The 21,455-nt window shown below is 41.7% G+C and overlaps 1 protein-coding gene across 1 annotated transcript; it reads left to right on the forward strand.

Annotated features, from left to right (window-relative positions):
• The first annotated feature begins 4,084 nt into the window (after nucleotides 1–4,084).
• On the forward strand, nucleotides 4,085–20,508 carry LOC309369179 (matrix metalloproteinase-27-like). The gene is made up of 10 exons (XM_081909936.1): nucleotides 4,085–4,350; nucleotides 6,778–7,016; nucleotides 8,905–9,053; nucleotides 9,134–9,262; nucleotides 9,956–10,117; nucleotides 10,589–10,709; nucleotides 12,315–12,445; nucleotides 18,810–18,969; nucleotides 19,296–19,399; nucleotides 20,051–20,508. Exons 1-10 carry the CDS (start codon nucleotides 4,150–4,152, stop codon nucleotides 20,149–20,151), a joined length of 1,497 nt encoding a protein of 498 aa, XP_081766062.1. The 5' UTR covers nucleotides 4,085–4,149; the 3' UTR covers nucleotides 20,152–20,508.
• The last annotated feature ends 947 nt before the right edge of the window (nucleotides 20,509–21,455 follow it).

The raw sequence follows: 21,455 nt of genomic DNA on the forward strand, positions 1-21,455 counted from the left end.
AAATTCATCCACACCCACAAAGGATTTCATATGTTTCACCAAACATCCCGAGGGAGGGGGATGAAGACATTGCTCAGTCCCAGTCCAGCAATTCTTAAAATAATGGAAATGTGGGGCATAGGAGATGCTTACAGGGGACCATTTGAAGGTGGGCAAAGGAGGCCTCACATCTCCTATATCCACTAGATCTACTTTGCAAATGCTCTCCCAGGAGCCTGATCTCCCAGTTACGTTCATTTCCAGACAGATTTGGAGACTGACTCAGCTTCTTAGAAAAGAACCTGTGGGCAGAGGGAGAGAATAAGAAGGAAGAACAGTGCGGAAGGGAATTTGGTAACGTGAATTGTGTCTTTCCGCATTTCAGTAGGAAGGCGATGTCACAACACGAAGCACTGATGTGTAATCTTATCTCGTTTACAAGCAGCAATTATGACATCGCTCCATGTCAGTGGTTTACATTCTTTGCCAGTTTCCACTGTGGGATAAACATCAGTATGGAGCGCACATCTCCTCTTGAGGCTATGTGCTTTTCAACATGCCTCTTTGGTGACCTGAAACTAATGAAAAATTGCAAGAGCGGATACCTACCTTGAGAAGAGAAAAGCAGAGGAGGAGTCTTCATGGAAGAGAAGGCTATCAGTCACTACAAGTCATGGTGGCTATGCTCTGCCTCTGTGGCTGGAGGCAATAATGCTTCTCAGCACCAGTTGCAAGGGAACACAGGGCTGTTGTGCTCATTTTCTGCTTGGTTTCCCACAAGCATCTGGTTGGCCGTTGTGAGAACAGGATGCTAGACTAGATGGACCATAGGCCTGATCTGGCAGGTTCTCCTTATGCTCTTATGGAAGAACCAGTGGAGAATGAAAGGTTGGCCAGGGCCAAGCCCAGAAACCCTAACAAAATATGATGACACTGTAGCAAGAGCTGCCATAGGATCAGGGAACACACACAAACACATATATTTCAGAGCACTTTTAGTCTGAAAATGTTCACGGGCAAACACAATGTTCTTATGCACTTAAAGGCCAGTATAATATGATATAATAAGACGTACATTTTGTAATGTTCTAGAGGGGCCTTTCCAACAAGAGGTCTGCAGGGTGGCAACATGGGAAGAGGCATTTTAAGCTGTGGCTTTCCATTTGTGGAATAGACTCCCTGAGGAAGCTCACCTGGTGCCTTCATTACATATCTTTAGGCATCAGGCAAAAACGTTTCTCTTCAACCAGCCATTGGGCTGATTAACATTCTAGGTAAAGGTAAAGGGCCATTAGGTCCAGTCGTGAACAACTCTGGGATTGCGGAGTTCATTTCGCTTTATTGGCCGAGGGAGCCGGTGTACAGATTCTGGGTCATGTGGCCAGCTGGGATTCGAACCGCCAACCTTCTGATCTGCAAGTCCTAGGCTCTGTGGTTTCATCCACAGCGCCACCTGCATCCTGATTAACATTCTACGGCACTTTAAATGTGTCTCTGGGAGGGGAGTAATTGCTTTGTTTTGTTACATATTTTGTGCTTTCATTTTGCATTTTTATGTTGTGAACAGCCCTGTGGTCTTCGGACGAAGGCCAGTATACAAATTTAATAAATAAAACAAAACAAAAGTCACACCAAAGTGACTTTCTCATTGCATCATTTTGATTCAAAATGGCGCTGGGAATCCAAAGGGTGAGGAAGTCTGCCACCCCAACCTCAGGACACCTTGTGCTGAGTTTGGCAATGATATCTCAAGAGATGTCCAAAGCTATGGAGAACAAATGGAGAAACCAGTTCCCAAAATATGTTACTGCATATAAACAACAAGTCACATTCTGCTGATAAATTTGTGTTCTACTCCACGGGAACAGGATGGTGGTGAAGCAAGAAGCTTAAAACAGAGCACAGATGTTGCCTCATGGTGATGAAAGTTGCAGCAAGGGAATTTAGTAACAGGCAGTTTTGCAGACGATGGTGAACCTCCTCATCCTTTTGAGGTTCTGAGAACTTCCTCTCCTCCTAGTACCTATAGGGCCTTGAGGGGAGACAGGGATGGGGAACGTATTGCCCACTAGAAGTTGTTGGATTACACCTCCGATCAGCCACAGTCAGCATTGCCAATGGTATGGTCTGATGGGAGTTGTAGTCTAACATCAAGTGGTAGGTCCTCTGCATGGGGAAGATGGAGAAATGCTATTGGGTGACAGAGAAAAGGTAGGACTACTCAACAGCTACTTTGCCTCTGTCTTCACCCAAAAGAAAAGTGATGCCCAACCTGGTGATAAAAGAATAAATGATGTAAGGAGGGAGCTGCAGCCCAAGATAGGAAAAGAGGTAGTAAGGGAACACCTAGCTACTTTAAATGAATTCAGATTTTCGAACCAATGGCTACAAGCTGCAAGAATGGAAATTCCGACTAAAATTCGGATAAACATTCTGACAATCAGAGCTATTTAACAGTGGAATGATCTCCCTTGGGAAGGTAGTGGACTGTCCTTCCTTGGAGGTTTTGAAGCAGAGGTTGGACAGCCATCTGTCATGGATGCTTGAGTTGAGATTCCTGCATTGCAGGGGGTTGGACTAGATGACCCTTGGGGTCCCTTCCAACTCTGAGATTCTATGATCATTTGGAGGGCCTCAGGTTCCCCATCCCTGCTCTACATGAACAGACAACCTCCTGCTGACAACAACTTGTTTTGGAATATATGAGTTTTGAAACATGTTTTGCAAACTTACTCAACAGAGGAAATGTCAGCAATTTGTGGTTGATGGAGGATTTCCAGAAGATTAGTACCAGCTCCTGAAGTGGGAGGTGAGCTGAACAAAGGTCTTCTCCTCCAAGGGGCACACTGAGGACACCTAGTTAGCTTCTGTGGGATTAGATGGACTTCTGGTCTAATCCAACATGTCTCCTATGTAAAATTAGCTACCTTTGTCATATTCCTTCCCTCCCTCTTTTGGTCTCAGACCACATACAGCCTGGGTGTGGAACAGCATTCGGGGACCTTTTTCTTATGGTGCACAGGCACATTCTCAGGGGATAATCCTTTAAAGGACATGTGCTGACAGCGGACCTTCTCTCTCTCTCTCTCTCTCTCTCTTCTACCAGTCCTTTCCCACTGTTTTCCCTTTCCTTGCCACCTATAGGAAATTAAGCTGAACTGGGGCCCCAGGTTGACCACCTCTGGTGAACAGGATACATGGTAGAGCACAGGAACAAGCAATGGGTGAGGAAAAGCTGGGATGAAGACTCATTCTTGGGTGCTATGCTATTTTGTATGCCCTTCCATTGGCTGGCCTTGAATACAAGGTGCAAGTTTTCGTGTGTGTGAGAGAGAGTACATTGTTTCAGAAGTGAGTCTGCAGCAGAAATTCACCTTACAGTATTTTAGACACACATACTATCTTCTTCCCCATATCAGCTTCACCAGAAACCTGTTTTTTCCTGGTTTGCTTCAGAAGACATTTGTGCAGAGCACTGATCGTCAGGCCAATCTGTCAATCTTGAAGCCACTTAACATTCTCACAGCTAGTCTGTTTGCAATGCTGATTGTCTGACCTTTGTATCAATCATGAGATCTGTACTCAAAGTAGATCTTCAAGTGGAGGAAAAACATTTGCTTTTGTGGCAGCGTCTAGTCTCAGCTTCAGGACAAAGAGGCTTGCTTCCTTGGTCGTTTTGTGGTTTTATTTTATGACTTTGATTTAAATTGTACTTGTTTTAATTGTGACATTTGGGGGGGGGCATTTCACGATGATGACGTAGGAACAGGAGGAGGACAAAGTGTGCTTGGATTGCTTATGGGTTAAAACAGCCACTCTAGAGTTGCAAAAACATTTCCTGTTTTACATCTTCATCCCAAGCATACCTTCTTGTTAGCAAGTGTCTCAAAAGTTGGACACAGTTCTTTCATTGCAGATATGCTTGTCAATATGGTGTCAGGCTGCTAAAGAAGCTTATCAGCAAGTCGGATGTTTTGTGTGTGTGTGTGTGTGTGTTGGGGGTTTTTGGTGGGTGGGGGAGTTTGCAGAACATCATTTATTAGCTGCAACAAAGGGTTACAAAATCAGGCTTTTTGAGTTTACTTGCATTGTGACACCCTCTAGTGAGCCTTATGTTTTCTGTTGCTAATCAGAGCATGATAAACTGTGAGTCAGTCCACAGCTGGCTTTATGAAACCTAAAGCAGAAAGGAGCCTGAAAGTCAGAATTACTGCAGGAGCAGAATATGCCACCGACCTGTCTCACAAAGCAAGACCACCCAGCTTTAAGATGACGAGTCTCCTGCTTGTCCTACTGTCGGTCACGTTTTCGTACGGATTGCCCATTTTTTCAGGGAAGCAAAGTGAAGAACAAAAAAGACAGCTCGCACAGGTAACAAACGTAATCAGCCCCTGAGAAACTCGGAGGTCATTGCTAGTGCATGCCTTTCCGATTCTAATTCCAGGGCCCTTCCTCTGGAAGCAAGGCTTGAGCCTAAGGATATTTCTGGCAGATCTTTTGGGGCAGGGGCTGGTGTGGCTGATCAGGAATGGCAGTTCTTCTGAGGTAGTGTGGTGTCTAAGAAACGGAGCGGCAAATAAGGAGGTCCCTGGTTCAGACCTCACCTTTGTGATGAAGGTGGTCTGTAACAAGCCACTATCACCCAATCTCACTCCCTACATCTGCAATATGACAATTATACTGGATTAATTTGTTGCAGAGTTGTTGTAAGAGATTGTACTGGAAGCACTGTGAGTCCCTGAAAGTGCTCAGCATTGTAATATGTTGATGTTGATTTGAAGAAATTATTGAAGGACTTTCTTTACTTGCGCCTAAGTGCTGAAAGGTGATGCGTGGGCTGGTTCAAATTCACCTGAGCCTCTTTAGCTAAATATCTTAAGATAATATAATTAGAATTACTTGCGAGCACCAAATAGGCTTAGGGTTTGAAAATGTGATGTGTAAAATACTGTGTTAAAGTTAAAAATGAAAAGAAAGTAAGATGTTAATTGACCGAGTAAATTTTATGGGAAAATAGTTTGGGTAAACTGTTACAATGATTTATATGGAAACTCAGACAGGGGGATTCGAGGAAGTCACCTAACAATATTAACAAAAGTGGAATTATTATAATCAGGTTAAATGTTTGTTGGTTTGTTTTATTTTCTTTTTTCTATCTGTTATAAATTTGGAAAATTAATTTTAAAAAATGGAAAAAAACCAACAAATGTCAACTGAGCCTCGTGATAGATCATAGAATCATTAAGAATCATAGAATCATTAATCATAGAATCATTAAGTTGGAAGGGACCACAAGGATCAACTAATCCAACCTCCTGCAATGAAGGAATTTTTTGCCCGACGTGGGGTTCAAACCCGCAACCCTGAGATTAAGAGCCTCATGCTCTACTGACTGAGCTATCCAGCCGATGATCAGTCCACTATAATCTCCATCCTTCTTTTGCGCTAGATGATCATCTATACTACAACCCCTTCTAAGTAGAGCCATTATTTTCACCCCCTCTACTTTCCTCGTTCTTTCCCTTCTTTCTCTTTGTGCTTTTCGTTCGGGGACGATGAGGGCTAGATTCAACTCAAAGTGTCTGTGGATGTGGGTTGGAGTTATTATTTTGGTGCACATGTACGTTCTTTGAACACCGTTCAAAAGATCAGTCTCACTTTCCTGATCACTACTGTGCTTCACTTTTGTTCTCAGTATTTCAGATTTTCTCAATGTTGCACCTAGATTAAATGATTGGTGGCGGGGGGGGGGGAGGAATGCCTAAATAAAATGCAACTGGGGGTGATTATTCTTGGCCTCAGCACCCTTTCTGGTATTATTGCTTACCCTGAGACTTTGGAGATAGGAAAGGTTAAAAATGAAATAATTACTGTATAATAAATCCCCCTTTTTGGCAATCCTGCTCACTCACCTGCAAAGAATTCCTAGTCACCTAGTCACCTATAGCGACCAGGTTTGAATAAATTGATGTAAGCCATTAACCACTTTGCTGGTGGTTCCTGTCGCCCACCCTCTGTGATCATGGAAAGACAGACTCCTAACCATTTAGGCTACAACCTTTTTTTTGTACCCATTTGCAAGGCTGGTATAATAGACCAAAGCAAAGTGGGTGGGGCCCAAAAACAGGTGGGTGGGACCAAATAATTTGTGGGTGGGGCCAAAGGACAGTGTTAAAAAAAAGAGAGATGTAGGATTTGCCTTCTTTCTGTGATTATAATTAGTTTTATACTCTTCTTAATATTGTGATTTATTGTTTTAATCTGTCATGGGAATTTTGGGTGAACATCAAGTAATTGATTATAATGACCGGGGGGGAGCTTGTCACAGGAGGAGGGGAGACCCCCATTCCTCTTCACCAGACAGAAGAGTTTTATGTACCGTTGCTGTAAGCCACTTTGATTTTTTTTTAAATTAAATGAAATAAAATATGTAAATATGTTTATAAATAATAAATGGATCCTAAACAACCATGCGGTTATTGTTGGCTTTATGCTGTATTTTTTCTTAACATTAGCAGTACAGAAATTTTTTCCAGTTAAATAAATTATAGACACTCATGGTTCCTTCTAATGATGATGATGATGATGATGATAAATCAGCAGAGGTGATCAAATAATAACTAGAGAGGATTTTTTAATTTATTTAATATTCCTTAGAAATTGTTATTTGTTCCTTGGAAAATGCAAAATTCTTCATATTCTGATGCAGAAATCACAACAGGTGGTGGTGGTGGTGGTTGTTTTTAGAAGGCCCCTTCCCAATCCTGTAGCAAATTTACTATTATCTCTTTTTATCAGGAATATCTAAATCAGTTTTATGAGCAGGAAAATGAACCACAACAACGAGGCTGGAAAAGCAATAAATCTTCCTTTGTGGAGAAAATCCAACAAATGCAAGAATTTTTTGGACTGAACGTAACTGGAATGATAGACGCTGACACCATGAACGTGATGGAGCAACCCAGATGTGGCGTACCTGATATTGGACAGTACGTCCTGGCCCTTCCTGGGTGGGAGAAAACCAAGCTTACATACAGGTAACAAAGAATTTTGGGTGGCAGTTAGGATGAATCATGGGAGGTGTGGGAGATTCCCTATTCCGAATGGTAACATGCACATCTAGGATGGATCTAGACCAGGCATCCCCAAACTCAGCCCTCCAGCTGTTTTGGGACTACAACTCCTATCATCCCTAGCCAACAGGACCAGTGGTCAGGGATGATGGGAATTGCAGTCCCAAAACATCTGGAGGGCCGAGTTTGGGGGTGCCTGATATAGACACATTTTTAAAAAGTGATTCAATTAAACGTGTTGTAAACTTCATACAGGGAAATCCCATTGGCAAAAGACGGGACTCCACAGCGCCATCTGGTGTCATGGTGTTATTTTTACGAATGTTGCTGAGTACAGAGTAAAGAACAATAGCCAAAGGAACATGGGAAGTTGACTTATACTGAGTCAGACCATCAACCCATCTAGTTCAAGATCATCCACACTGGCTGGCAGTGGCTTTCCTGGTTTCCAGGGGCGCATCTACACTTGTGGTTTAGAACGTTAAAAATGTGTTATTAAAATGGAACACCAGAGGGTGCTGCAGAGCAGCGAGACACCAGCAGATGGAAATGGCATTAAACGTTATAAGAATGTTATATCTACAGTCCGATATGGAGATGTTGGGGATTGAACCTGTGAATTTTGTATGCAAGGCAAATGCTCTTACCACTGAGCCACAGCCTTTACCTGGCCTGTGTATTTAAGATGCCCTTCAGTGCCCTACTTAAACTGCTTTGGAATGATTCTTAGACAACTTATCCTTAGTCTTAGACTTGCTTTCCATGACCATTGCTTCCATAGTGGAATCAACCCAGAAGAAGGGCTCTGTTTCAGTGGATTTTGACAGGCTAACCTGGTCTTGTGAATACACCTACATAGACTAATTAACTACCTGTTCCTATTAGTTAGAAGTAACTCCTGCTGAATTTGATGAGTTTTACTCTCCAGTAAGTGTGTTTACGAAGCAGGGATGGCCCAAGACATTTTGGCATCTGAGACAAACTACGAAAGGGCTCCCCTTCCTCCCCACCAGGGAAGAAGGGGTGAGTGGAGATCTACATTGGCAACAAGGACGGAATAAAGATCTATATCTGCTGCCCTGTGGTTGCCTGACTTTGCCTCCTTGGGTAGCCTAGGGATTGCTGATTGGAAGGTCGGAGGTTCAAATCCTTGTGACGGGGTGAGCTCCCGTTGCTCGGTCCCTGCTCCTGCCAACCTAGCAGTTCAAAAGCACATCAAAGTGCAAGTAGATAAATAGGTACCACTCTGGTGGGAAGGTAAACGGCATTTCCGTGCACTGCTCTGGTTTTACCAGTAGCGGCTTAGTCGTGCTGGCCACATGACCCAACGTCGGCTCCCTCGGCCAGTAAAGCAAGATGAGCACCGCAACCCCAGAGTCGTTCGCAACTGGACTTAACTGTCAGGGGTCCTTTACCTTTTAAAAATATATATATATGCATAAGATTGATTAGTAAGACACATTTACTTGTGTATGTGGACTTTCATCTGATTAAAAATGCATAGGAACAGATGGTTAATCCTGCTGGCTGCATCAGGACGTAGTCAACAGAAAGCTGGAACATGTACAAAACCAGTTAATTGCAACAAAATGTCGGGGGGGGGGTGATGGAGATCAGCTTAAATTCATCACATTTGATTCAACAACAACAACAACATCAAGTCATGTGAATTGGGCCCATATTCTGGAACTGATCAAAAGTGAAATCTGCCAGAAATTAAAAGCTGCTTGGCAACTTCTCCAGCCCATCTCTGAACTTAATTAAAATCTTCAGTTCTTAAAAGCTCATCGTGGATTGTGACAGCAATGATAAGGATGAGGGTGAAACCATTTCTTGCATTTTATTCCTTTAGGATTGTGAATTACACCCCTGATATGAAACAAGCTGATGTGGACACATCTATCCAAAAGGCGTTTGAAATTTGGAGTGCAGTGACTCCTCTGACTTTCAGGAGGGTTTACGAAGAGACAGCAGACTTCTATATTGTGTTTGTAACTGGAGGTAGTATATGAGATTCGTTGAACTCTTTCCATTGCTATAGCAGTACATGAATAATGACTCCTCCCTATGCTTTCGATCAGCACATGGCAACTGTCCTCGGCGTTTTGACGGTCCTCTGGGAGTCCTTGGTCATGCATTCCCCCCCAGCGACCCCTTCCGTGGAAACGTCCACTTGGATGACGATGAAAATTGGACCGCCAGCCTAGTCCGTAAGTTGAACAAGGGTCCCTTGCAGAAATGATGGCTCCACGTAGGGTTGATTTTTATTTAGGCCTTGGGGTGGGAAACTTCAGGTCTGGAGGCCCCGTGTAGCCTTCCATGCCTCTCTGTACCACAGGGCTCTTTCTTCAATTCTTGAGAGAAAACATAAAGTGAAACTTAAATGAGAAAAATTGAAATTTTGTTGGGCACCCAAGCACACCCTTCAAATAGGAACCTTTAGAATTTTCATTCCCTCCTTAGTTCAGGTTAAAGGTTATACAGTTGTACCTCAGGTTAAGTACTTAATTCAATCCAGAGGTCTGTTCTTAACCTGAAACTGTTCTTAACCTGAAGCACCACTTTAGCTAATGGGGCCTCCTGCTGCTGCCGTGCTGCCGGAGCACGATTTCTGTTCTCATCCTGAAGCAAAGTTCTTAACCTGAAGCACTATTTCTGGGTTAGTGGAGTCTTTAACCTGAAACCTATGTAACCTGAGGTACCACTGTACTGGAATGCAAATCCATAGCAAGTTGTGGTATGCATTATAAATACATTTTAAATATTTGCTATTTTCTCCATCTTCATCCAAGCAATTGTGGACACACTTACTTGAGAGTAAGACCCATGGAATTCAGCGGGAGGCAGAACACACGTCAGGCTGCACATGTAACTTGTCTTTGCGCACTTGTTTCGTCATTTAGAATTCAACCTGATGCTTGTTGCTACTCATGAGATTGGCCATGCCCTCGGCCTTGCACATTCTGGCGACCCAAGAGCACTGATGTTCCCCAATTACAAACTCATGGAGCCCATCGATTTCCCACTCACCCAAGATGATATTGATGGCATTCAGGCCATCTATGGTAAGACAAGAGAAGATGTCCAAAACATGTGCAAAACAAGAGCAAAAAATCTACATCTCTAAAGTTAGAATGTATGCTTAGAATCCTAAGTTGTGTGTACAAATGTGTTTTCTTCAGTGAGTTGAAACGGACAGTCGTGTGTGTGTGTGTGTGTGTGTGTATTTGTATGTATGTGCTTGTGTGTCGGTGTACACACAAACACACAAACTTCCACTCAGGCCCATGCAGAGGGGAGGACATATGGGTACACTTGCCCAGGTCTTGGAAGAACTGTCCAGCCTCCTGCACTTATTTGCCTGCTTGAGAGGTGACAGGATAAGCCCAAGTTCAAATCCCCATGACGAAGCTCCCTGGAGAGCCTCAGGCCAGGTACAATCTCTCAGCATAACCTACTTCGCAAGATAAAACTTGAACTTAGGGGAGGAGAGGTAAATATTGTCGGCAAGAGATTGAAATGCTCCTTATTTTTAGGACCATCGCAAAATCCACCCAAAAAGCCAGTGAAGCCATCAATCCCTAAGGCCTGTGATCCAAAAATGACGTTTGATGCCGTCACTACGATGAGAAGAGAAATCATTTTCCTACGGGGCAAGTAAGTACAAGCACCCTTAGTATCTGTTTGAAAACTGAAGTTTGCATTTGCCCCGCAGCCTGAATATGCAAACAAGTGTGTGGATGGACAGCTGTAGAGATTCTTTTTTTCCAATTTTTTAAATTAATTTTCACATTTATCACAACGAAACACACAACAAAGAAAAACACACGACAACAAACACAAAAAGAGATAATTTCCTCCAATACCTAATTCTCATTCCATTGTCAGCTGACTTCCTCAAATCCCCTCTAACTGAATTTCCTTATATCTCCAAAATAGCAGTTCTCCAAATTCATATTTCTAATATTTTAACTACTTTCATTTACTAACCTCTTCTCCTTTATTCATATTCTAATCCTTAAAATTTACTACCACTTATTCTTATTCTACCCCTAACCCTATTTATTACTTCCAAGAATTTTCTAATTATATCACAATATTTAGCTAAATATTCTTTAAATTTCTTCCAGTCCTCTTGTATCTCCTCTTCTTTCTGGTCACAGATTCCTCCAGTCAGGTCGGCCAGCTCCAAAAAATCCATCATCTTCATCTGCCATTCCTCTATTGTTGGTATTTCTTGCGATTTCCAGTTTTTGGCTAATAAAAGTCTTGCCGCTGTAGTGGCATACAAAACAATCTAACATCTTTTTTGGGTAGTTCCAATCCTAATATTCCAAGTAGAAAGGCCTCTGGTTTCTTAATAAATGTATTTTTCAACATTTTTTTCAACTCATTATAAATCTTTTCCCAGAAGTCTTTCACCTTGGGACACGTCCACCACATATGATAAAAAGTACCTTCTTTTTCTTTACATTTCCAAGCTGTAGAGATTCTTTTAATTAATTAAAATCATCATTATAGAAATGCATGCAATTATGTTGAATGGAGTATGTGCGTATGAAGAAAAAGCACTTATAAATGACTCACACACACCCGATGCAACCCAGCAGGAACCTTGTCTGTGAGGGATGAGCTGGTAGTCTCACGGCAACTATGTCCCCAAGTGCTTTACTTTTCCTTTTAGGAATAAGTTGTATCCATTCATTCATAAGAGCTGAGTGGGGACTAGACCTCCTCCTTGACCTTGATGAGCCCAATCCTATCTTGGTCACACTAGAGTGTGGACTTGGGATAAGAAGTTGACAGCTAATCTTGACAACTACTTAGCATTCACAGAATGCATTTTTGGTGCCTCAGAGACTTCATGTGGTAGCTGGACTTGCTGAAATAGTTGATAATTCCATGTCCCCCGCCCAACCTCAAAGGACACATTCTAGAATGGACTTTAGGAAAAGGTGCAATGATGCAACACTCCATTGCTAAGAAGGATCCTTAAAAAGCCAATCTAGGAGCCAGCCAGATGGGCTGCAGAAGCACCAAACATCTGTGTTGTCCTCCTCACTAAGAAAATATTATTATTAAATATTAATAATAATAATAATAATAATAATAGTCCAGTAGCACCTTAGAGACCAACTAAGTTTGTTCAAGGTATAAGCATGCACACGAAAGCTTATACCTAGAACAAACTTGGCTGGTCTCTAAGGTGCTACTGGACTATTTTTTAATTTATTATTTACAAGACAATCCTATTCATTTCAGGCACCTTTGGAGAGTGTATCCCAGTCATTCAGAAGTTGATTTTGAATCGATTTCTACCTTTTGGCCTTCTTTACCATCTAACATCCAAGCTGCTTATGAAAATATGAAAGATCAGCTCCTCTTTTTTAAAGGTAAGCCACCCTGAAATTATCCTTATTTGTCTTGTTGAAAGTAGTTTCAGCATCTGACATTCAGAAGCCTCCAAGGTGTTGGCCACTGTTTCCCACAATGGCCAATCAGATGCCTATGGGAGATCTGCACCAACAGGGTACAGGGCATGTGGGCAATATCCCTTTCCTTACTTGTGATGCCCATTTGGACACATGCTGCCCTTGAACTTGGGAGTGGTAAACAACCATTGATTGGGAGAACTATTCTACTCTGGACTGTAGCTGTAGCTAAGCAGCAAAGCATCTGTTTAGTGTGCAGAAGATTCCAGCTTCAACCTCCATCATCTCCAGGTTGAGTTGGGAAAGGATTTTCAGTCGGAATCTCCACTTGGCCAAGCTGATAAAGCTCATTTTCAAAATCGCCCTCCACCGAATAATTAACGACCTGAGCCTCAGGCACGTTCCCCCATTCAGCAGAGAATCTAGCACAGGGAAGTGATGAGATTTATGGCTACATCGCTATGCTTTATTTCTTACTACGCAGACAGCAAAGAAATATACATCCTGCTACAATCAGGGGAGGGAGAAACTGAGGAATTACAACTGGAAGATATGGCCTCAGGAGCAAGTGGCACTGTTTTGGAGAAAATTTTCGAAAAATTGGAGGCTCTGGACAGAAAGGTTGACCAGCAATCAGCTAAAATTGACTTAAACACAGAAAGTTTAAATAGACTAACTGGACAAGTTGCACAGAATGTTCAATCTATTGGAGAACTGAAGGAGGCTGTAGGTGAAAATCGGAAATTGGCGGAAGACACTAGCCAAAGATTGGGACAGCTTGAAAAAGAAGTAAGACCACTCAGCAAACAAGTAGGAGAACACCAGATCTACTTTTCCATGACAGAACTTCGGAACAGGGAGGCCAATTTAAGGATACGCTCAATTCCAGAAGTGGAAGAAGGTAACTTAACTGAGTTCCTCACCAAAGAATTTTCCAAGTTTTGGAACTTAGAAGAAAAAGACTTTAAAATATTATCTGCTTTTAGGCTTGGAAGACTTATAAAGAAGGAGAAGCCCAGAGACTGTTTGATAATATTGAGATCAAAGGAGGAAAGGGACAAGATTCTAGGCTTGCACTACGGAAAGTCACTGGATATTTTGGACAAAAGAATTGAAATTTATAAGGATATTCCTAAACAGCTGTTGGATCTTCGATCAGACTACTCGGAATTAGTAAAATTGCTAAGGAGTAACTCAATCATCTTCAGGTGGGAGTTTCCCCAAGGTTTATCGTTTACTTTCAGAGGGAGGAAGACCAAAATTAGAACGCCGGAGGATAGAGACAAGTTTTTGGTGGCACACGGAGAAGATCTTCATAAAGGACTTGGATTACCCCCAGGGCCTGAACCTCCGGGGGTTCCTGCACCCCCGGACCCCCGAAAATCTGAGAACAAGGTACCCCCACAGCAAGAATAACCAGATATATTCAGGATGTCTCTGCAACTTTTGAGCTGGAACATAAATGGCTGCAACATTCCAGGAAAAAGGAGAAAAATCTTTCACATCTTAAAAAAGGAACATTTGGACATTATTTGCTTACAGGAAACACATGTGACTAGGCTCCACAGAAAAGTGTTAATAAATAAAAGACTTGGCCAGGAATTTATATCTTCGGATACAGTTAAAAAGAGAGGTGTGGTAATTTATGCAAAAGAGAGCCTTTCACCTAAATTTCTGTTTAAAGACGAGCATGGAAGAATTTTGGCGATAGAAGTACAACATCAAGGAGAAAAAATACTGATATTAGGAATTTATGCCCCAAATGAGGGAAAATCGGAATTTTACAAGAAGTTGCATGAGACTATGCTGGACTATCTGGACTACAACAACATCATTATGATGGGAGATATGAATGGAGTTGTATCAACCAACATGGATAAGTCACAGAGTCAAAAAATTTCTAAAGATGGGAGACTACCAAAGACCTTCTTTGAAATGACAGACAATATGGACTGGATTGACATTTGGAGAGTGAGAAACCCCTTGGGAAGGGAAGGAACATTTTTCTCTGAAGCCCAACTGACTTGGACAAGAATCGACCAGATATGGATAACTAGAGGTCTGGCACCTAAGATCAGAAAGGTGGAAATCTGCCCAAAGACATGCTCCGACCATAACGCACTGAGAATGGACATGACATTGATTCCAACCGGTTCCTTCAGATGGAAGATGAATGATGGCCTGTTTAGAGATCAGGAGATTACCAAGAAGGCCCAAAGAGCTCTAAAGGATTATTTTGAGATCAATATGAACACCACAGTGGAAAAAAGAACTATCTGGGACGCAAGTAAGGCCGTGATGAGGGGGTTCCTGATACAACAGAACACGGTAAAGAAAAGGAAACAAAACGAAAGGAAAGATAAAATTTTGGAAAAAATTAAGGAGTTGGAGAAGAAGTTAAGACTTAATCCGAAGTCTCAGCCGATTCTGAGAGAAATCAAACTTTACCAAGCACAATACTCCAAACTGATAAATCAGGAAATAGAATGGAAAATCAAACTAATGAAACAAAAAACTTTTGAGTCGGCTAATAAATGTGGAAAACTGCTAGCTTGGCAGTTGAAGAGGAGACAAAAGTTAAATACAGTGACAAATTTAGAGATTGAAGGAAGATGTATCCAGAACCCCGGAGAGATTAGAAAGTGTTTCCAGAGATATTTCAAAAAATTATACACTCAAGGGCCACAAGATGAAGCAGCGATTAAACAATTTTTAAAGACAAATGGACTGGCAAAGTTGTCAGAAGAAAATAGATCAATTCTGAATGGTAAAATAACACGACAAGAGATTGAGCAGGCCATCCAAAACATGAAACAGGGCAAATCACCAGGACCAGACGGGCTGACCTCCAAGTACTATAAGACATTGAAAGACTATTTGATACAACCACTGATGGAGGTCAGCAATGAAATTTTAGAGGGGAAGAAGGCGCCAGAATCGTGGAAAGAAGCTTTCATCACATTGATACCAAAATCGGAAACTGAAAAGACACAGCTTAAGAACTACCGTCCCATCTCCCTTTTAAATGTGGATTACAAAATATTTGCAGACGTTTTGGCAAGTAGATTCAAGAGGGTTTTAAACAAAGTAATTCATAAAGACCAGGCAGGCTTTCTCCCAGGTAGACATATGTCTGCTAATACAAGGAACATTATAGATATATTGGAGCTTTTACAAACAGACATAAATACTAAAGCTGTTTTAATTTTTATAGATGCGGAGAAGGCCTTTGACAACATATCCTGGAAGTTTATGAAAGGGAATTTAAAAGAAATGGGAGTGGGCCGGGGGTTTGAGAATGGGATTGATGCAATATATTCAGAACAAAAGGCTAAACTGATAGTTAACAATGTGGTTACAGAAGAGTTTAAAATTGAAAAAGGAACACGACAAGGCTGTCCGATTTCCCCGTTATTATTTATTTCGGTCCTGGAGGTGCTCTTGAACACGATTAGAGGGGACAGGTTGGTGGAAGGGATACAGGTCGGAGCGAAACAATATAAACTTAAAGCGTTTGCAGATGACTTAGTTCTGACATTACAGGAGCCAGAATCTAGTACGAAAAGAGTACTACAACTAATCCAAGATTTTGGTCGGGTGGCGGGATTTAAACTAAATAAGCAAAAAACTAAGGTGTGACAGATATTGAGTCGGAACGGTTTCAGAGAGAGACAGAGTTAACTGTGGTTAAGAAAGTTAAATACCTAGGGGTAAACATAACAGCAAAGAATCTGAGTCTGTTCAAAGATAATTATGAAAAATGTTGGTCTGAAATTAAGAGAGACTTGGATAGCTGGTCAAAATTGAAACTCTCATTGTTAGGTCGAATAGCTGCTATTAAGATGAATGTATTGCCAAAAATGTTGTTTTTGTTTCAGACATTGCAGATTGTAGATAAAACGGAGTGCTTCCGGAAGTGGCAGAAAGATATCTCCAAATTTGTCTGGCAGGGCAAAAAGCCCAGAATTAAGTTTAAGATATTAACGGACGCAAAAGAAAGAGGGGGCTTTGCCCTGCCAGACTTAAAGTTGTACTATGAAGCCGCAGCTTTCTGCTGGCTAAAAGACTGGCTACTTCTGGAAGACACGGACGTGCTGGATTTGGAAGGTTTTAACAATGCATTTGGATGGCATGCATATTTATGGTACGATAAGGTTAAGATTAACAAGGTCTTTAAGAACCATATTGTCAGAAAAGCAATATTTAATGTCTGGACAAGATACAAAGACTTATTAGAGAACAAAACACCGAGGTGGCTGTCACCTTTGGAGGCTAAGGCCCGAAAAGGACCCAATATGGAGGCCAATTGGCCAAAATATTGGGAAATACTAGAAAGGGATGGAGACAATTGGAAACTGCAGAGTTTAGAGAAAATGAAAGATAAAGTGCGAGACTGGTTACACTATGCTCAGATTAAAGAAGTGTTTAAGATTGATAAAAAGTTAGGATTCCAGGTGGAGAAATCGAAACTGGAAACAGAACTGTTAGAACCTAAGACCAAGGTACTTTCAAAAATGTATAACTTGCTGCTGAAATGGAACACACAAGACGAATTGGTTAAATCGGCTATGATAAAGTGGGCCCAGGATATTGGGCACAACATTATGTTTGAGGACTGGGAAAGGTTATGGACCACCGGGCTGAACTTCACAGCATGTAATGCTCTGAAGGAAAATGTAATGAAAATGATATATAGACGGTACATGACCCCAGTGAAATTGGCTAAAATACACCATTCGTCTGATAACAAATGTTGGAAATGTAAGGAAAATGAAGGAACATTCTTTCACCTCTGGTGGACCTGCCCTAAAGTGAAGGCCTTCTGGGAAATGATATACAATGAGTTAAAAAAGGTATTTAAGTATACCTTCACCAAGAAACCAGAGGCCTTCCTTCTGGGCATGGTCGGCCAGAACGTGTTAAAGAAGGACAGAACATTTTTTATGTATGCTACAACGGCGGCAAGGATACTTATTGCTAAGAGCTGGAAAACTCAAGATCTACCCACACTGGAAGAATGGCAGATGCAGCTGATGGACTATATGCAACTAGCTGAGATGACTGGCAGAATCCGCGACCTGGGAGAGGAGAGGGTTGAAGAAGACTGGAAGAAATTTAAGATTTATTTACAAAAGTACTGTAATTTGGTTGAATCCTAACAAGGAAGCCAGAGCAGAAATAACTGTCTACCATTAAATTATAATTTTTTATTTGAGTTTAATCTAAATACTGCACTTAAGATCATAAACAAGATGATAATTTGCTTGGAAAAATTCGTTTCTAATGATGAAGTGGAAGCGGGAGACGTGAGGGAGTCCACAATAGAATGAAAGGATGTTATGAAACCTATTCTGTTTGTTAAATATGTATCTGTAAAAAATCTTAATAAAAAATTTTATAAAAAAAAAAAAAGAAATATACATCCTCTCTCTATGAAAGCAGAGAGCAACTGAACAAAGCAACAAAGGAAACAGGAAACCACTAACGTCACATCCGTCTCCCTTTTCCCGTGAGACTTCCAATAGCCTGGACTGTCTCTGGAATGTACACAGAGCCTTGTGACTCTAAACAGCTGCTCAGTGGCAAACAGAAACTAACATTTTCTGCCTGAAACCTAGAGAGTTAGGCCAGTCTCTCTTATTTTCACAATAGCTGGACCAGCTAATCAAGGAGAAAAGCAAGAGATGGAGGTTTTATTCTCCTATGCCCCCTCTGTCCATCTTATTAGCAATGTGATTGGTAGGACTCGGGGGGGGGTTCTCCTGAGGTCTCCTGCTCTTTTTGGGACAAGCAGGGACTTTGCTAGGTAGGTGAGAAAAGGACTGTGAGCTTTGCATATGCTCATTTTAATGCATCATTGGCAAATTGAGATGGCAAATGGCTGAGGACTCCCTTGTGTGTGCCCAACACTCAATAAATAAAGACCCAGATCCAGCCAAAACATCTGAGGTTGGGAGAGGAAGTACCTAGCTGGCGAGCTGGGAAGGGGAAGTTGGGAATCTCTCTACAGGCTGGATTTTTATCCAAGCTGGAGAAGAATTCTGGGCCGTGTAAATCTCAATTTTCATTTTGAGATGGGCTTTCCCATCTCCCACGTATGTTCTCCAGGCCATGCTCAGGAGAACTTTGCTTTTTCCTCAGCAGACCAACTGGTGCGTACGACATCCCCAGGAAAAAGAGATAGAATAAGCCTTGCTGTCTAGAAGATGTAAACCTTCTGGAACTGATTTACACTGTTTTGCAATGAGGACATTGACATCTATGTGAGCTTTGTTAAATGAAACCAGAAACTCTTTCACACGACATTTTCCACCTGTTCGAACAGATAATCACTTCTGGGTCTTTAGCGGATTACAGATGAGGCCTGGCTACCCCCAAACCATTGACCATTTGGGCTTCCCACAAGGCATTAAGAAAATTGATGCAGCTGCTTTGGATAAAAATACTGGGAAAACCTATTTCTTCGTTGGTAACAAGTACTGGAGGTAAGATCTCTGGGGAATGTATTTTGCAACAGTGCATGGACAGATGTTGCATTGGGCTATCACAGGGAATGTTCTCCGAAGTCCTAATAGAGGATAGTTCAGAGTATACCAGTGATCTCACCATGTTTTCTGTGCTTGTGCTAAGAAGGATTTTAGGAAAGGGGAGTGGGGAGAAATAGTGGCCAAAACAGAAATGATAAAAACGCTATATCTTTACATACTATATGCCTTTCATTCAATTTTTTTAGGATGATGTGCTGAACTCACCTTGGTCAGGTTCCCTGCCTGATGTGAACGAACTCATTTTATCAAATTGTCTTCTTCAGATATGATGAAAACAATCGATCCATGGACAAGGGCTACCCGAGAAAAATAAGAGAAGATTTTCCTGCAATTGGCCAGAAGGTTGATGCTGCCTTTCAGCACAATGGTAAGGGGACTTTGCTGCATAACTTAACATGGGTTCGTGCATAGAATCATGGAGCTGGTTGATTTCATAGGGAGAGAGAGACCTGGCTGCTTCTCTGTAGTGACATTCACGTCATCAGTAAAAAACTAATGATACCAGGTTTGCTGATTCTGACAATTTGGTGGCATCAAAGCCCATTAGCCTTGAATGTTTTCAGTCACCTTCATGGGATAATTGCATGGCAAACATCACCACACAGTGGAGATGAAACTTGATTTGCTAAATCCATCAACCTTCTCCAGTACTGGGAAATTGTGAAGACAAACAAAGGCTGGATCTAGACACATCAAGAAAGCATTTCAGGAAAATGCATTGTAAACTTTATTATGGGAAATCACGTTGGTGAAAGCCAGAACTCCACAGCGCCATCTGGTGTCCCAGTGTTATAACACATATAAAGCACTTTTTTTTTACTAATGTAGCTGAGTCCGCAGTTACAGCCACATGAGCAATTTGCAATTTGCAAGAAAATTCTATTTTCTTGCATTTTAAACCCCACCTTTCTTCAGTCATGGTACCCAAAAGTGTTTTGGAACATTGCCTCTGCTGTCTTGACACCAACCCTCCATAATATAAATCTGCTATAATAATACAATCTCCTTTTGGTTCTAGGATCCTTCTATTTGTTCCGTGGGTCGAAGCAGTGGCAGTTCGATCTGAATGCAAAAAGAGTGATTTGCATCATGAACAGCAACAGCTGGTTTAGCTGTTAGCATTTTCAAAATCCATTTCCTATAAGGGAAGAAAACATTAACATTTCTGCCAGGACATCAAGAGTCGAGTACATCCAGAACTATGCAATCTTGAATTCTGTCTTCAAAACAAAATGCCTTTTTCAACAGTCTGTATTTAATCGCTATACATATAAAACAGTGGCAAAACTTTAACTGCCTTTTTATTACTGCGCTAATGTATCTTCCTGAGATGTCCTGTGCAATCCTTTACATATCAGCACAGGAGTAAACCCCATTGATTTCAATGAGACTTCCTTTAAGATGAGTGTGTTTAGGCTTGCAACTTTAATGTGTTTACATCCTGAATGGGCTTGCAATAAAACTGGTTCACTGTTACAGTCTACGTTTAATGTTTTTTGAATAAGAGGAAATCTAAAGTACTAAATTCTGAGGGAGGGGGGTTATTTAAAAAAATGTAAAGCAATTTACGAAACTGCTCTGACATATTACACAACTTTTCAGATAAAGCACAAAATCCTCGCATTGCATAATGAGAAATGCAACTGTTCAAAGGGAAGAAAGGAAAGGTTATAGGGAATGAGAGGTTGGGGCAGCTTTCAGTCATAAGTGATTCAGTTTGTAATCGGAAAGTTTAGCAGAGAAGACACACAAGGGAAAGATGAAAAGACAGTTCAGAACAAACACTGCGTATGTATCCGAAATGTGCATGGTATAGCAGTGAGGTGTTTGCATACGTTAGGAAACTTTCAACACCTGAAAATGGGTTGTTATAGTGAAAATTACCTAATCCCCATGGTAAACCAAACATCGTGTGGTTAACAGCTGTGCGTTGTGCAACAGTTTGGAACAAGGTCCCAATCCAGCTAAACTTGCAGCAACTCATAGGAACATAGGGATACTGCCTTATCCCTGCTTAGTCCATTGGTCCCTCTATCTCTATCTACTTGGAGATGGCTGGGATTGAACCTGTGACCTTGTGCATCCAAAGCAGGGACTCTGCCACTGAGCTATGGCCCTTCCCTTCCTCACTCCTGCCCACGTCTACCCAGAACCAATCCCTGTTGAGTTCAGTGGTGTTTGGGATTAGAGCCTTATTCCCCCTGGAACCAATGGAACAAAACTTAGCTTTCCTGCATTATTCCTATGTTAGAATGGCCCCGAGAGGTTCTCAAAGCAGACTCCCAGGCTAAAACTGCACTCAAATCCGGCACAAGAGCAGAAGCTGCATGGTGTCCATATGGAACTGGGATTCTTCAGGCGCCTACCAAAGTCTTTTGAGTCAGCTGGATCTCGCTCAGCCTGCGATGGAACTGCCTTGCTGG

Source organism: Podarcis melisellensis, assembly GCF_964234715.1.
Source record: "Podarcis melisellensis genome assembly, chromosome: 4".
NCBI lineage: Eukaryota > Metazoa > Chordata > Lepidosauria > Squamata > Lacertidae > Podarcis > Podarcis melisellensis.

Excerpts from the sequence above, each read along its gene's own strand:
- LOC309369179 (XM_081909936.1), top strand. The coding sequence starts at position 4,150 with ATGAAACCTAAAGCAGAAAGGAGCCTGAAAGTCAGAATTACTGCAGGA. Across the intron at positions 9,054-9,133 it reads TATTGTGTTTGTAACTGGAG|CACATGGCAACTGTCCTCGG; the intron begins GTAGTATATGAG and ends GCTTTCGATCAG. Across the intron at positions 10,710-12,314 it reads ATCATTTTCCTACGGGGCAA|GCACCTTTGGAGAGTGTATC; the intron begins GTAAGTACAAGC and ends TATTCATTTCAG.